At 36.6% G+C, this 16,201-nt stretch overlaps 3 protein-coding genes across 3 annotated transcripts; 1 reads left to right on the top strand and 2 right to left on the bottom strand.

Annotated features, from left to right (window-relative positions):
* Positions 1-3,700: 3,700 nt before the first annotated feature.
* PKNH_1420500 (protein phosphatase PP2A regulatory subunit A, putative) lies at positions 3,701-6,265 on the top strand (the record flags this gene model as incomplete). The annotated part of the gene is made up of 1 exon (XM_002262057.1): positions 3,701-6,265. One exon carries the CDS (start codon positions 3,701-3,703, stop codon positions 6,263-6,265), a length of 2,565 nt encoding a protein of 854 aa, XP_002262093.1.
* An 833-nt stretch (positions 6,266-7,098) lies between these two features.
* On the bottom strand, positions 7,099-12,720 carry PKNH_1420400 (ACDC domain-containing protein, putative; the record flags this gene model as incomplete). Its single annotated transcript, XM_002262056.1, has 1 exon — positions 7,099-12,720. One exon carries the CDS (start codon positions 12,718-12,720, stop codon positions 7,099-7,101), a length of 5,622 nt encoding a protein of 1,873 aa, XP_002262092.1.
* Positions 12,721-15,703: 2,983 nt separating this feature from the next.
* On the bottom strand, positions 15,704-15,931 carry PKNH_1420300 (conserved protein, unknown function; the record flags this gene model as incomplete). The annotated part of the gene is made up of 1 exon (XM_002262055.2): positions 15,704-15,931. The coding sequence occupies one exon, from the start codon at positions 15,929-15,931 to the stop codon at positions 15,704-15,706; it is 228 nt and encodes a 75-aa protein (XP_002262091.2).
* Between the last annotated feature and the right edge of the window lie 270 nt (positions 15,932-16,201).

Below are 16,201 nucleotides of genomic sequence, written 5' to 3'. Positions count from 1 at the left end.
ACTAAATTAACAAATAAATGGCCCTTGCCTTTTTAATTAAGCATGCATACTATATACAGCATAAAAATAAAAAATGCACGAAAGGAAAATACAGAAAAAACACCGTGTTTGCTTGAAAGCAATCCATCTGCGTTCCGTTAATCTTCGTCAAGGAATTTACCATGGGTAATAAGGAACTAGTGAAATTGTGTTAAATGGGGCAAAATAAAACAGCATCCGCATCCGAATTATTTATTACATGTGCTAGAATGAGCGAGCATGTCGTGAACACCTAATCAAAGAAAGTTGGGCATTCTTCGAATAAGTCAAAATAAATTTATTCGCATGAACTGAACACACTAATTTATTGGCTTAAAGAATACGAGTGTTCTGTTTTTGTATTGCAGTACATTACATGTGCAATTTTTTGTATGTCCCCAAATTAATTCTTATGTACCTTCAAGCCTGCCGCGCAACATGAGGCACGGGAAGAATTATTTTAACTTTCATTCAGTGCTTTTCTTCGCGGCGTTTCGTCTGTTCCTTCATGTCCATTATTTATTTTTTTAAAAGAACGTGCATAAAGAACGTGCATAAAGAACGTGCATAAAGAACGTGCATAAAGAACGTGCATAAAGAACGTGCATAAAGAACGTGCATTAGGGAAATTATTTCGTTCATTCTACGATTCTTAAGAGGGGGAAAAATGTGCACATCTCGTTTCCGCATGTTTATGCATGTATAGGTAAAAAAAAAAAAAACCTTAAAGGGTCTATTCGAATTGTTTTTAATTTGTTTCCTTTTTTATAGAACTTCCAATGTAAAATGCTGAAAGGTTACGCGCTAGAATGATTATCCAAGTAAAGCATCAATAAAAAAAGAAAGAAAAAAAAAACTACTGTTCTGCGTTGAACGGGTGAACAAAGGATGGAGCTGCTGGACGTGCCTTTCACGTGTACGAATAAATGAAGGGGGAAATTTTTTAGAAACAAAATGAGGTAACATGACATAATATGAAATAGCCTAACACATGTGTGGTGGAACAGGTGAAAGGGAAGCCGATCGTTGAAACCCCCCCTGCCTTACACAATTTGTACGTGTGTACACTTATACATTGATGTCCATTTTAGTGATTTTCACAAACACCATAAATATATATATTATGGGAAAGGAAATGAAACTAAATTATAATGTACATCCCTTTTCCTTTTTTTTTTTTTTTTTTTCATGCCTTGAAACATTTTACGCAGTTCCTATTCCATGACGTAACGTTTTTGCGAAAAGGGTAAATAAGGAAGAAATGCAGAATGGGTATGATTTTCGGGGGGGAGGTCTTACAAAAAGGCTATTTTGGTAAAATGGTACATGGAGGGGAAGCACAATTTGCTTTGGGTTTTCCACACATAAAAATTCGTTTTCTTCTCTGTCCTTTTTTTCAACGCACATGTTTAGCGTCTGTTAAAGATTCACTCAAAATGAGGAGCGAACTTTGTTCCAAATTTTGTTATACTTGCGAGGAACATTAGGTATAACGGCCAGGGATAGCGCATATCACTGCTAACGAGAAAGTAGCATTTTTTTTTTTTTTTTTTTTGCACAGCCCTATGGTATACACCTTCTGTGATGATGAGCGTATCTATATGTGGTGAAAGGACAGGGACCTTAGGTTAACATATTGCGCATTTGTGAAAGTAGCGGGTTCCGCAATATGTGCAGTTATTCTGACGCAGAAGTTTGTGGCTCCTCTATGAACAAAGGTTTTGGAGTAATCTAAATATATTCTAAAAAAAAGGCACTTTAAGCCGGAAATGCGTCTTCCTATCTGTTCTCCCCAAATGACAGATTGACAGTGTAACGATTTTCTATACTGCCAAGTTTATCATTTTAAGAGACAAATGTGGCAATGTGGGCAAGTGGCGTTCAGGGGGTGATTATCCATAGTCCCTTTTTTTTTTTTTTTTTTTTTTTTTTTTACGTGTGCCATAGTTTGTACCAATTCCACAACTTCTCTTTTCAGAAAATGTGCGCTCGTCCTTGTGTGCATGTAAATGAGCGTTTCTGCGTGTGTGTGAGGAATTCCGTCAATCGTAGAGATTTCAAGCGAAAAAGTTTTGTCTTCACAGTTGAGAAAGATCGAAACAGTGATACGTACGTAGCCATGTACCAATTTTTTTTCATCGGAAAAATGTGTTGATGAGGAGGGGCAACACAAAGAAGGTACTTACAAATGTTCTAATTATGCCAGAAAAAAAAAAAAAAAAAAAAAAAAAAAGGACCCCTTCCACTATATCAACGGAAATGGCGAATTTTCCCAGTTTATCCCTTTCTGCTTCTCATTAAAAGCGCATCCAAGGGGGAATTCCAAGAACGCAGTGCCTAGATTCTCACAATCCTAAGGTGTGCATACATAGGTGCCGAGTCGGAAGTAAGCACTTGCTAATATAGCAACGTATTCCCATGGTAGAAGAGAATTGCCAGTGTAGTTAAGGGTTCCTCTCCTCCGGCCCCTTTTACGCACATTACTATAGGCCCCTTTTTTTTATTTTAACCTCTTGATATAAATGTACGCATCTGTAGAGGAACAGCATGCAATGGGGACAGACACAGCAAAATGGAATAGCAATTTAGGCGAAAGTAACCATTTGACAATGTTCCTGTTTGAAGGGTTACAATTTCACGAGCTCATCCCCTAGTGCACCTATTTTGACATCCCACGGGGATCAGTAGGAAATTTTCAGGCGTGCGCATGTAGCGAACCAGATGTACGTCGGGGGGGAAGCAAAAATTATAAAGTGAAGAAAGCAGACCCGAAAATAATATGCCTTGTGGGTCGAAAGGAAATAGGAAGTAATTGTAAAAATTCCCTAATATTGGTTAAAACTGCTTAAAAGGCGCTTAAAGCCTTGTGGGGGAGGGCTTTTCCCCCCCACTTGGTTTATTTCCGATTTTACGGCATGGAATAAAAGGAAAATCTGTTGAATGTGCGTAATGATAGCCAGCGCTGTGATCAACAGTGAAGCGAAATAGCAGAATTGTGAGAAGCCAGGCGGCAAAAAAAAAAAAAAAAAAAAAAAAAAAAATTAAATGAAAAATAATAAAAAAAAATTAAAAGAAAAATGAAAAGAAAAGAAAATAATAATAATAAATAAAATACAATAGATAGCAAATAGCGTGTCATAAGCCGGTGAGGACACAAACTATATGGTAAAAAAAAAAAAAAAAAAAAAAAAAAAATGCCAGGGACTGGAGATTTACGAGAAAGCATATTTTTACCGAAGCGTCACAGACGCTGAAGATGAAATAAAAAAGAGGCATGTGTACTTGCAAATATAAGAACGAAGGTACACATGCGTGTATGCCCCATTGCACCTATATACATATTTGCACTTGAACGGGCGTGACACTCTCCTGGGCAACACGACATAACAAAGCCATGCGTGAGTTCATCCACGCGTGTAGACCGCTATAAGGTAAAAAAAAAAAAAACACACATGCACACATATAGGCAGATGAGCTTTTGGAAGGGTGATACAAATTAACTTACAGGGACGCATAAAAAAAAAAAAAAAAAAAAAAAAAAAGTTAGAGGACACTAATTTTTCTGAACAATGCGAGGTGGGCTCCAAGTGATAACAACACATCACGTAAGCGAAGCCTCATTTGTCTCCCAGCTGGAGAACCAATTCGCTCCAAAGACAGGTGGACACAAGATTCGCAAACCATGGAGCGGAGGAAGGCACAAGAAATTATAGACGGGATACAGGCAAGTGACCCCAAGACGAGGCTGAAGCACATGAAGGAGATAAAAACTTTATGTGAAATTTTAGGAATGGAAAGAACAAAAAATGAAGTCATCGAATTTTTATACAACATAGTAGAGGACGATTCAGATGTCCTCTTCGAACTCTCCAATAATTTAGTTACGATAACAAATTTTTTAAATGATGTAAATAACTGTAGTTCTCTATGTGACTTAATCCTACATTTCATTGTTACGTACGAAAAGGAAATAAATGTGAACGCCTTTTTTGCCTTTAATAATTATTTACAAAAATGTAACTGTAGTACACTGCTAAATATTATATGCCCGAAAATAGTGAATGTGGCTAGTAGCGATAGTGATAACTACCGAATAGGAGTTAGCAAAATTCTTCCAATAATAATTGAGAGGTGCATTAAGGAAGGGCAACCAAAATACATGAAGACATTCATCCAGATGTTCTTAGAATTGTGTCAAGACCAAAGCATATTGGTAAGGAAATCCTGCTGTGAAACTTTCTGTTCCTTCATTTTTATTTTAAAAAAATATAAGGAACTTAGCCAGAATTGTACGTACCTTTCAGCGAAAGGGGAAGAAGAGAAGGGGAAGGCACTTCCTGAGGATGAGACTGTTGGAAGGGCCCAGGAATATGCACTTCAAATTGGTGTGAATAATGAGGCAGATTGGAAAGGGGGGACAGTCAATGCGGATAGGAAGGGCCAGATAGATGGGAAACGCCTAAACGGGGAGGAAGTGAATAATGTGGTGAGCACCCATAGGATCCTAGAAAGCGGAACAAGTGGAAACACACCAAATGGAGACGAAAAGAAGGAAAGAAAAAATGTCCAAGAGGAAATTATAGCCTTAAAAACGAATGAAAAACGAAAAATATTTGTAGAGAAACTGTGGGAAGGAGCGAAGGAAATATATAGAAGTTTTTTTTCCCCCATCAATGGAATGGACGAAGTACAAATAAGTGCAGTATCCATATTAGCAGATATCCTAACATGTGATCCCCATTTTGTAAAAAATTTAGAAGAAACGTTAAGGAATATCTGTAATGACGAAAGCTGGAGAGTAAGAGCCGTTTTAGCAAATAACATTCACAGAATTTTAAAAGTACGAAAGAGTGATGACATATCTATAGTGATTCTCTTACTTCTGAAAGATGTAGATAGTAATGTTCGTAGCATTGTGCTAAATAATTTAGACAATATTTTAGTGCATTCAAAAATTAGTGTAAATATAATGGATGAAATTTTTGATGATTTGAAGAGAGACATTGATAGTAATAATGTGCATCTGAAAATTTCTCTATGTAAATTGTTATGTTCTTTACCAGATATATTGGACAAAAATGGATCCATAGAATATATTTTACCATTATTTTTGTTATTTATAAGGATAGAAGAAAGTGACTTGAAGTCTGATTTGTTCACTTGCTTGCACAAAATTTCAAAACTTATTTCCTTTTTCGATATGAAACAAATTATTATGCCACTGTGTCAAGAAATTGTTAAAAGTAAGAATTGGAGATTAAGGTGTACATTATATCATTATTTAAAATTTTTTGATCACTTTTTTTTTTATCAAAATAAGGAGAATTTTTCTTCAAACTATGGCGATTTCTGGAACTTTATAAATATCGGGGCTAAAGACATGGTGTACTCCATCCGAATGGAAGTAGTAAACACCTTGCACTTTTTAATAAAAGCCAAGAGTTTCTCCTTTTTTGAAAAAGGAATTACATACCTGTTAAGTGATCTTAAAGAATCTAGTAGGCACATCTGCAGAATTACCTGTCTGCAATACATTTCCAGACTGGTCGTTTATTTTCCCCTGCACTATATAGAAAATAAAGTGCTATCCATTTTGGAAGATTTGAACAATGACAAAATAAGTAACGTTCGCTACAACATAGTTAAGACCATTTATTATGTGAAAAATTACGTCAAGTATGTTTTGTCTGTCATCATGAGTGACACGTATAACACGCTGATGGATAAAATCACAAAAATGGTGGAAAGGAGGAACAGGGAGAATGAGGAAAGTGAAAAAGTATCCTCAGGTGAGGGGATCCAAGTCCCTACTTCAAATGCAAAGTTGAATATAAATCTGCATTCCACTTTAGGCGCAAACGTAGACGTAGAGACGGATGACAATAGTGAACATGATATGCAGAATTTTATGTCGAAAAAACCAAGTGGAAACGGTACTGGCTACTTTCACCTCTTGGAGAATAAGCAATGTCTCCTAAAGGATCAGATTAAGAGGAAGAAATATTCCTTTTTAATCAACTCATGTGCAGTTTCGTCTCTTACGTTTTACGACAATATGAAGAATACGGAGACGAATAAGCTCTGTTGTGAACGAATTTTGAGTTTCCTTTCGGAGAAAATTAATTCCCTGGGAGCCGACAAGGACGCGGATGTGTCTACGGCATCCAAATCTTTGAAGAACGACGACTTTTTTTACTACGTAAGTTCCGTAAACACGTTCAGTGCTGTGTGCAAGCCAATCAAATGAAGTCGCGAGAGACTGGAAATATGAAGTCGTGAGAGGCTGGAAATATGAAGTCGCGAGAGGCTGGAAATATGAAGTCGTGATCCAGATTTATGTGCATTTGCGTGTTTCCGTGTTTGTGTGTACATCTCACTGCGCAGGTTTCCTTCCCTCTTCCAGGCTGCTGTCCAAATCACTCCGCTCTGTGCCCTTTTTCCATTTCAGTGATAATTCCTCCCGCATATCCGTGCATGAATGCACATAAATTATGCCACATTAATTCCTTTTTTTTTTTTTTTTTTTTTTCTTTTGAACACGCACAAATTGATATTGTTACTGCGCGTGCATATACATGTGTGTAGCATTTTTTTTCATTTTTTCGTAACGTCGAACTGTCGGATTGTTCAAATGTTAGCCCCAAGCGGGGGCATATATGCGTGATGTATGAGGACGGTGTGGCGATAGGCGACATCAGTCCGTGGAACGCTCCGAGGGGGAGTATTCCTATTTGTAAACTTAAATCGGTGCGCACGCGTCTCCAACATGTTAATGACCGTTGATCGGCAACAAGTTCGGGAAAAAGTAAATGTTGTGTAGAGAACAAAATTGAAAATATGTTAAGTGTCTCATAAGTGCATGGAGGAGAGGCGGCGTGGTATACACGTATACACGTATACACGAATACACGAAGGGAGGGGGAGATGAACTACAATGGTGCCTCATTTGACAAGAGGGAGTTACAAAAAAAAAAAAAAAAAAAAAAAAAAAAGGGTAGGGGAAAGTCTCTTATCCCTATTTTACTATATCCCTCTGCGCAATTTTGTGGCCCCTTCATTTTCCGATACATACTTTTGGTTCTACGCCTCGAACAAGGCATATAGCAGAACGTTGCAAATGTAGAGGGACTGATCACTTGGCATCTTCTTCTGCTTGATTACATTTTTGAATATGAAAAAGTAGGGCATCAAGTCGAGGATATTTTGAGAATGATATACAAACTTAACATGGGCATTAATTTTTTGGTAATAAATTTTTCTCGATATTACAGAGGGGGCCATTTGAAAGGGGATACAATTTATAATGTCTTTAAGAAGCAAAAGAATTGTTTCTTTCGCCAAGGAAATTACGTCCCTGTTACTTTCCAATGATTCTATGTATGAATCTAATTTAAGCAAATTATTTGTCTCTTCTTGCATTAAATCCGCCGTAAGAGTGGAATCTTTTCCATTTCCTACTGCATCCTTTGAATTTTTCGTTTTTCTATAATATAGGGAATCTTTTTTCGCCTTTATTTGGTTTGTCTGTCTGGTTTTCTTCTTACTTTTATCATCAGTTTCGTTAGCATTTATCACTTCATCTTTACAAATTTCGTTATTCTGGAATACGCTATGGGGGGATAGAGTGTCGTTATTACCATTGCAGTTGGCTACATCCTTGGGACAGTCTCGTCTCAGGTTACTTATGACCATCGTTTTGTTATTATCTTCATCGTGTGGGAGATAATGTTGCATTTTCTCCACCTGGGCAAGGAAGGAATTTGGGGATCCCTCCTCAAGGGTCTTATTTTTTTGTCCCCTTTCAGTAATATGGTACTCCTTCTTTTGGGCTCCTTTGAACTGTTCCTTGTTGGGCCACTCCTTTTGTGGCAATTTTATTTGTAGCCAGTTCATCTCATTCTCCTTCCCTCTCGAACACTCGGTATTTACGCCACAGACATTTGTGCCAAGCGCATTGCTAAAATATTCTCCTTCCATTTGTTCTTGCAAACGGGAAGGAATAATTTTTCTTCTATCAGCTATATCATTTTTAGTTGCTTGTAAGTCATTCTTCGAGGGGTACTTCTTATGGGGAAAAATATGTTCTACCTGTGAAGGCTTGCTCAACGATGTGCCACTATTATACATGGTTAAATTTTCCCTTCCGAATTCTTCTGTTTTGTAAAATTCTCCAAATCGGCTTAACATTTTCTCGTTCCACACCGCGTCCGAGTTGTTCACCAAGTAGGCAAAATTGGGGTTGTGTCCCGATTTGATTCGCTGTCTATCTGCGTCGTAATTCAATTTGGCACCTGATTCTGCACTCGCTCTTACGTTTTCCTCTACGCCTCCATCTACGTTTTCTTCTACGCCTTCATCTACATTTTCTTCTACGTTTTCTGGCACGCTTTCTTCTAGGCTTGCCTCCTCATTGACGCCCTCCATGAAAAACATGTTGGTCCCTGCCAGGCTCCCGTTACAACCTAAGCCAGTAGATCGAACTGCAGAATTGAAGTAAAGCTTTCTCTTCAATGAGCTATTTTGGATCAGTTGCATCAAGAAATCGTAATTCTTTTCATTTAGAAAATAGTCTAGGTATAATTGTTTATGTTCTATGGTTAAGATGCAGGCATAGAGGAATCCAAAAACTGTGCAATCAAATTCTTTGAAATATAACAAGGTGTTTGTTTTCTTCTCGAAAATTTTAATCACCCATCTTTTTTTATCTTTCTCATAGAATATATTTTCCTTTGGTAGGTTTTGCATTTTTTTTATCAAGTCGTTGGAGAATTCTACGCCTAGAGTTTTGTAAAGAACGGCTCTCGCCTTCGACGTGATGCTACTATGGGGAAAGAACTCTCCATAGATTTCTCCACTTTGAGTAACAGTACTTGCATTTTGAACCCCATCGGAGAATGATTTTTCTTTTATGTTACTTTTGGAAAATTCTCCAACCCAATTATGTATATCCTTTTGTGCGTTTATTATGTTGTAACTAGGGGTGTCCTCTTTCCCTTTTCCGCTAACTGCACTGCCTGTATGAGTGCCTTCATGTGATGAAGACGCAGAAGAGCTCAGGGGAATATGAATATTTAACGGATTAATTGTGTCATTTAAATTTTCTTCTTTAATATCGGATGGGCTTTTATTTATACTGTAAAAAGGGGTTCGTTTCTCGTCGGTGCCATTTTGGTATTTATTTATTCCTTTTTCTTCACCTTCTGGTTGTAGTTCTTTTGGGGCGATCTTCTGTTTGCACATCTCTATTCGTCTATGTCCTGATTCGTTGGCAGTACAGCCATATGTAGTGCTGGCTTCGTGGCCATATTCATTAAAGAGCTTGGCGAGAGGGTTCTTCCCCTGGGGTGTGTTCACGCTTTGGTTAGTGTTTCCCTCGGTTGGACTTCCCCCTGTTGCATACCCACTGATGGACACAAAGAACATTCTCTCCTCATCATCAATATCATTAAAAATGTTATACTTGTTCCTTATGTAGTTGTACTTATGTTGTAGTGCCATCTGCCTGGATTGATGATAAGAATAGCTTTGTACAGACAAAAACTTGCTCCCCATATTTGCCATTTTATCCATATCGTCATATTTGTATAACCATTTCAGTTTATCAGTATCGTAGTAAATCCCCCCCACAGGAATTATTATGGATTCTAATTCTTCTTCACTGTATAAGTTTCCGACTCTTTCTTTTTCTAGAAGGTTTATAATATCACGTAGATTCAGATGCACATTGTCCAACTGTTTCTCCTTTAACATGTTGGAATAATTTGCTTCACTAGTGTATATGGTGTTAAAATGGTTGTCAGTTGCTTCGCCTGCTTTATATGTAGCGTTAAAGTTCTGTTCCTTGAAGTGGATACTTTTGCATGCACCGTTACCTACGTTTATAAGTTGTGTCGTTTGGGGGCATACCATACCATTCAGTAGTACATCATTATAGTATCTATTCATATCTTTAAGTTGTTTTCTTTTTCTCTTTGCCATTTCTTCCGCGTTTACTTTCTCATCCATTTCATTGTTTGTGAGTCGAATAAAATCCCACCCCTCCGCTTCATCATATTTTTCTGTACTACCACTTTTCTTGTTGTACTTGTATCTATACTTTTCTGTACTATTGAAGGGAATATTTTCAACGTAGGACGAAACACCACCTTCCTTCTTAGTACTGTCATTACCGATTTCGCTGTACGTTCCGTTGAATAATTTATTTCTTAGGTAAGAATTTTGGAGGCTTTTCAATATGTACGTATTGTAGCTATTATTTCTGTACAATTCTGCGGGGTTATTTTTATATATATTTAAATTCAGTAAAGAATAGTCTTCTATTTTTAATTTTTTCTTAAAACTGTAATCTATATCTCGATTTATGCTTCTCTTCAAATTGCCAATTTTGTTTCCCTCCTCTTTGATCGTGTCTTTTTTATTTTCTTCATTAACTTCCTGTACTTGGCTGTTGCCAATGAGATTAATTATTTTCCCATGGATGTGGAAGGAACTACTAGGAACTGCACTTGTCATCCTAAGGCCGCTATTTTTATTATGCGCGGTATGATTGATTAGGGGAACTTCCTTGAGTGGAGTTATATTTGGACAATCTCTATTTTTCTGAACATTGCACGAAGAATTTTCCTTCTTCTCGTACTCAGTTATGTTCGACTTATTCCTATTTATATCATTGAATAAACTTCCATCTGACATGGATGAAGAAGAATCCATGTATACACTCATGCTATTAACTGCACTGTTGCTTGTAGACTTGGGAAGGGTAATTTTCTCACATAATTCCCTCTCTTCCTCATTATTCATACTAAATAAAAATTTGGTGCTCTTAGGGGAACTGTTGTTGTGCGTACTTTCATTGAAATCGGAGCACGTGTTATTAGTACTTTCGGTAATTGTGTCGTCTGTTAACTTTTTGTACAAATGGTGATTTAGTTGGTTCCTCAGATTTTCCATTTGATCTCCGCGTGTGTCATCCGTGGGTTCGTTTTCATGTTCTCCCGTCTTCTCCATTCCCCGCTCTAAGCATCCTTTCTCTCTATTCCCTTCTACTGCATCCCCATTGGGAAAACATATTTGATTATTACAATTTAAGTTTCCACCTGCACACGTGGGGTCCTGCTCCTTCCCCTCATTTGCGTGGAAAATTGATGATATTTTCTCCTTCACATGATTGATCTCTTTTTGGGATGACGTGCTTTTCTTCACTATTTCGCAACTGGCTAGGTTTTCCAAATTGAGGAGGACTTCCCCCTCTTTATTTTTTACCCCCTTGGAACCTTTACATATATTGCGAATTAAGTTGAACATTAAAATATTTTCCTGATGATCACTTTTAGCGTATTCCTCGTCCTTTAAATTTTTTGTATTCTTACATTCTTCCACCTCGATTGGTAGTAAGGGCATATCGTCACATATGTGGGTTATGTCTTCTGCTTGGATTCCGTTTGGAAGACTTCCTTGAGCTTTCTTTTTGTCTTTGGCACTTCCGTCTTCGTGCTGAGTAGTACTGTTAAGCTTGTTGCTACGATCGCTACCATGCTCGCTACTGCGCCCACTAATAAGATCACTACTACGTCCACTAATAGGATCACTACTACGTCCAATGCTAAGTCCACTTTTGCCCCCCACGGACCCATCCTTATTCTCCCCATGTGGCATATTTGCCAAACCCGTAATTAAATAGCTCTTCTTATTTATGAGCATTTCTCCAAATCCAATTTCATTCATTTTAAGGGAATCTGCAGTTTCTTCTCCTCCTACGAGTTCATCGTTGTGTTTTCCTACCAAGGGGCATTTTCCATCGATGCTTAAAGGGGACTCATTTTGACAAACTGTATAAACATTTGCAATGTTCATAATTTTATTCTTTTTCTTTTTTCCCTTGGCACATTCGCAGATATTTTTCTCTTCTAGAAGCTCATTAGATGGGGTGTACACCTCTGGATCCCTTTCTGCGTTTTCGCGGAGCTGACCCCAGTTCGAGGTGTCCTCATGGATATCTTTATTAGGAGCCGAATTAGAACCCGTAATGTTTCTCAAGGAGCAGCTTTTACTTTTGTTTTTCTCCATCGAGTTTATTTTATTAATTCCTGTGAATTCTTGATGAGTGCAGTTTTTCATTATGTGTGCATTAGGTCCGCACCCGTTTTCGCCTCCTACTTCGTTCTTCATTTCAGTTCCAACTTCGCGTCCGATTGCATTTCCAATTTTACTTGCGACTTCTCCTTCACTACTACATTCATCACTACTTCCGTTGTGGCCTCTCCCTTCCGCATAACTTCTTCCCGTTAGTTCTTCATCAGGGAGAAGCATGGAGTTTTTTTTCTCGCCGTGACCCAAACTTACAGAAAAATGTGACTGATTCGTCGCATTCATTTTCCCCCTAGTACTTATTTTCCTATTTTTCTTTTCGGAAGGTCCATTTGTTTTTACCTTTTTCAAGGGTAGCAAGGTACCATTGGATGTTCCGCCTTTAAGCTGTCTAATGGTTCTAATTCTGCTAATATTAACAAAATGGTTGTTATTGAAGCACTTGGTGTTGCACCGAGTGAATGCGCGAGGCCCGTTTACTCTTTCGCCTGTTGCAATTTTTTTTTTACTTTGTGTTTTGCTATGTACCTTGATGTTTTTTTTGTTTTGCGTGAAATTTAAGGTCTCGTATCTTTCTATTGACAAATTTGGAAAGTGGCAACATTTACAGTTCATTTTGTGTGCAAGTAAAAAAAAAAAAAAAAAACGTGCATATAAGAGTGCAGTTGTGCGTGCAGTCGCACGGACAATTTCTCACCAGCCTTGCGACACTTGCCTGTGCAAGTGCTTGTTTGTGCTTGCCTATATATGTGAATATCAAAATAATGCATTTAGCTCTACTTACATGAAAAATAGGACATAGGAGAGAGACTGTAGGTACGAAAGTATACTCGATTACAGCGTGAGACTGCTACTTCATTTTTTTTTTTTTTTTTTTTTTTATTTAGCTTTTTTCTATTTCATTTTTTTTTTTTATATCTTTTTGAATTTGCTTACGAATGAATGTGGAAATTCTTCGCTAAACAATCTTGGTTGTTTGCTGTGCAGTAAGTGACTAACTGATTTCACCATTCGTTTTTTATTTCCTCCGTAATTATTTTTGTCGGTATTTCGCACGAAATACACAGTAGAATGAGACTATGTAGTGTTACATAAAATTGCGCGCAAAAAAAAAAAAAAAAAAAAAAAAAAAAGGAAAACAAGAAAACAAGAAAAAGGTAGAAGAAAAAATTTTAATTAGGGTTCTTTTTAACTACTGTGAAATAATCCCTATTTCACAAAAATGTTGTGTAGAAATGGAAAATTGCAGAATTGTGTACATACGCTCGTATATACATACGTACGTGCATTACGTACATATAAACAAAGGTCTTTCACAAAAACATGAGAAAAAGGCGAATTCGCCTTAACTGTCGGGAAAAAAAAATGTATATATATATGGGTTAATAAATTCAGGAGATAAAAAAAAATGTACACAATTTGTTTTCATAGGCCCTTTCTTTTTTTCTTCTTTTTTTTTTTTTTCATTTCGAGTAGAAAAAAGAGAAACTGATAACAAATTGCATTCTGAAACAAGCGTGCTTATAGAACATGAAAAACATGAATAATAGGATAAAGCTAAGAGAAGTATGTGGAAAAAAAAAAAAAAAAAAGATATCTTTTACGTTTTGCTTTTAATTCCGTAGAATATTGTACACATGTACTTTTTTGGGACACCCTTATACTTAGGAGACGAAAAATGCAGTAACTGTGTGAAGGTGGCCACTCTGAATGGAAATGAAAAAAATGGGCAAAAGTGCAGCACTAATGCAGGGACGGGGGAAACTCAGCCATGAATTGGGAATGAGGAATGCGGCAATATGGCAACACTGTGGCAAAAGTGTGGCCGCAATAAAGCTGTAGAAATGAATCAGAAATGAAGAAGATTAAACACAATTTCGAGCACGAGTAGAACCACCCCCACTTCAGAGCAAGAGAATGTTTTTTTACACAAAAATTATCCCATTAGTTCAACTAACGTCGGAAGAAAAAGAAAAAACACAGGGGAAATGTACGGAAAACAAAAATGCCTCACATGTTTTTTTTGTTGCTTCTTTATTTTTGCTTGTCTTATATATAAATAAAAGAAATTCGCGCGAGCAGGGAAAAAAAAAAAAAAAAAAAAACACCTATATACTCCTCGGGAAAAAGGAAATATAAAAATTTTACGATAAAAAAATGGAGGAAAAAGGTCAGAAATGAAATGTAAAAGCAGAGAAATTGGGAAAAAAAAAGAAAAGATTATGCAAAAAATTTGATGTATATACGCACCTTAAAACTTTTTTTTTTTTTCCATTTTCGGAAATTGTAGAATTCAAAAAATGTACGAATGTGCATAAGTGTATATATGCACAGTATGTATAAAGGAATTTTTTTTTTTTTTTTCGTAAAAATTTCTCATAGAATTATTTCGATTGGTACAAAGTCCGCCATACTTTGCACACCGTTTTTGCAGAAAAAAAGGTTGAAGAATGCTTCTTACCCTTTTTATAGAAAAAAAAAAAAAAAAACAAACAAACAAATAAGCATAACGAACATACATGATTATTTACCCTTTTTCATGTGGTTTTCAAAAAAAAAGGGACACTACACGAATGTGCAAATTGAAGAAATTACTTTCTTTTTTTTTTTTTATCTCCTCATGTCTGTGTTTCATCGAATATGATGCTATTTATTTTTTATTTTTTTTTTTTTTTTTGACGATTTCTCATAAATATGAGAAGAAATAATATCATGTGAAAAAAGAAAAATTGAAAACGCTTAAACATGTATAATAATAACTGCTCAATCGTAAGAACTCGTTTATCAGGAATGTTATTTCTACACTTGGCTGATTAAAATTGTAAATGCTCTCATCATTCGACCACATGTGTAGCATCTCTTGTCTTTCAAAAAAAAAAAAAAAAAAAAAAAAAAAAAAAAAAAAAAAACTACAACAGCGACGATATAAGGTGCTTGTCGCAATCGGCATGTATATGTAATCCGCTTATTGTACCTTTTAAGAAAAAAAAAAAAAAAAAAAAAATTAAATTGCTCAAAATAGGAAATTTTATTTTCCCTAAATTGAAATGTTATGTGCGTCAAGCGTTTTTCGCCTTTTATGGCTACATAGAAATTTGGCCGATCGGCGATTGGCGAGTTGGCCCTTTGCTAGTTTCTATGACGTGTGCAAACGTGCCCTTCTGCAGGGACGAAAAAAAAATTGTGAAAATGGGGAAAAATGGTGAGAACTAAAAAAAAAAAAAAAAAAATTGTGGAGGGGAACTAACACGGGCACCCACAGGAGGTCGGTCCTCTAAGGCTTGAAGACATGTTCCTACGCAAGAAGAAAGCAATTTCATACATCTCTTTTTTTTTTTTTTTTTGGCAAATCTTCTCACCCAAATGAATGAATCACGATTTAAGGGCAAACGCTGTACGAAAAATGTGTTACGCTATGCACAAAATTGGGGTGTATTTTCTTGGATCACTAATTTTCACCATGGTGAGACGCATCTTCGCTAACACTTTGCGTTTTTTCTTGAAAGCACAAAGGTCACACATGTTCAATTAAGTGAATATTTTCATGCGTCTGTATATTTATTGGGAAACAGTTAGCTCTAAATTTCCTCTTGTTCTCTCAGTTTCTAGCCCCAGGCCTTTTCTTCCTCATCCAGTACTTGAGGAAAAGCTTATTGTCATAAATCTGATCGACATTATTTTTAACGTTATAATTGCTCCTTGATATGTTTTTTAAGTACAAATGTTGGCTATACCGCAGGGCCTTTTCCTTCTCTGCCTTATTTTTCACGGTGTTAACAAAACTGAAGAAGCTCTTGTACTTGCTGAGGATGTTTCTTTCCATCATTTCGTTCCCATGAGGTAGAGAAATGGTCACCTGATTGCATGGGGTAGGATGATAATATGGAGAAAAAAAACATACATACATACAAACAAAGAAACAAGGAAATAGGCAATCTTTGCTTTCACCGTGGGATGGGGAGGAACTAAGACGAATATGCGCACTGCCGCAGGTGAATCCTTCCGTTTGCCATGTGCTGACGCTCGTTCGCCGCTGATGTATTTTCGTACACTTTGAGGTGCAAAAAAAAAAAAAAAAAAAAAAAAAAAACGAATT

The sequence above is a fragment of the Plasmodium knowlesi genome, assembly GCF_000006355.2.
Source record: "Plasmodium knowlesi strain H genome assembly, chromosome: 14".
Lineage (NCBI taxonomy): Eukaryota > Apicomplexa > Aconoidasida > Haemosporida > Plasmodiidae > Plasmodium > Plasmodium knowlesi.
Note: the sequence above shows the minus strand (reverse complement) of the source record. Positions and strands in the feature narration are given on the sequence as shown.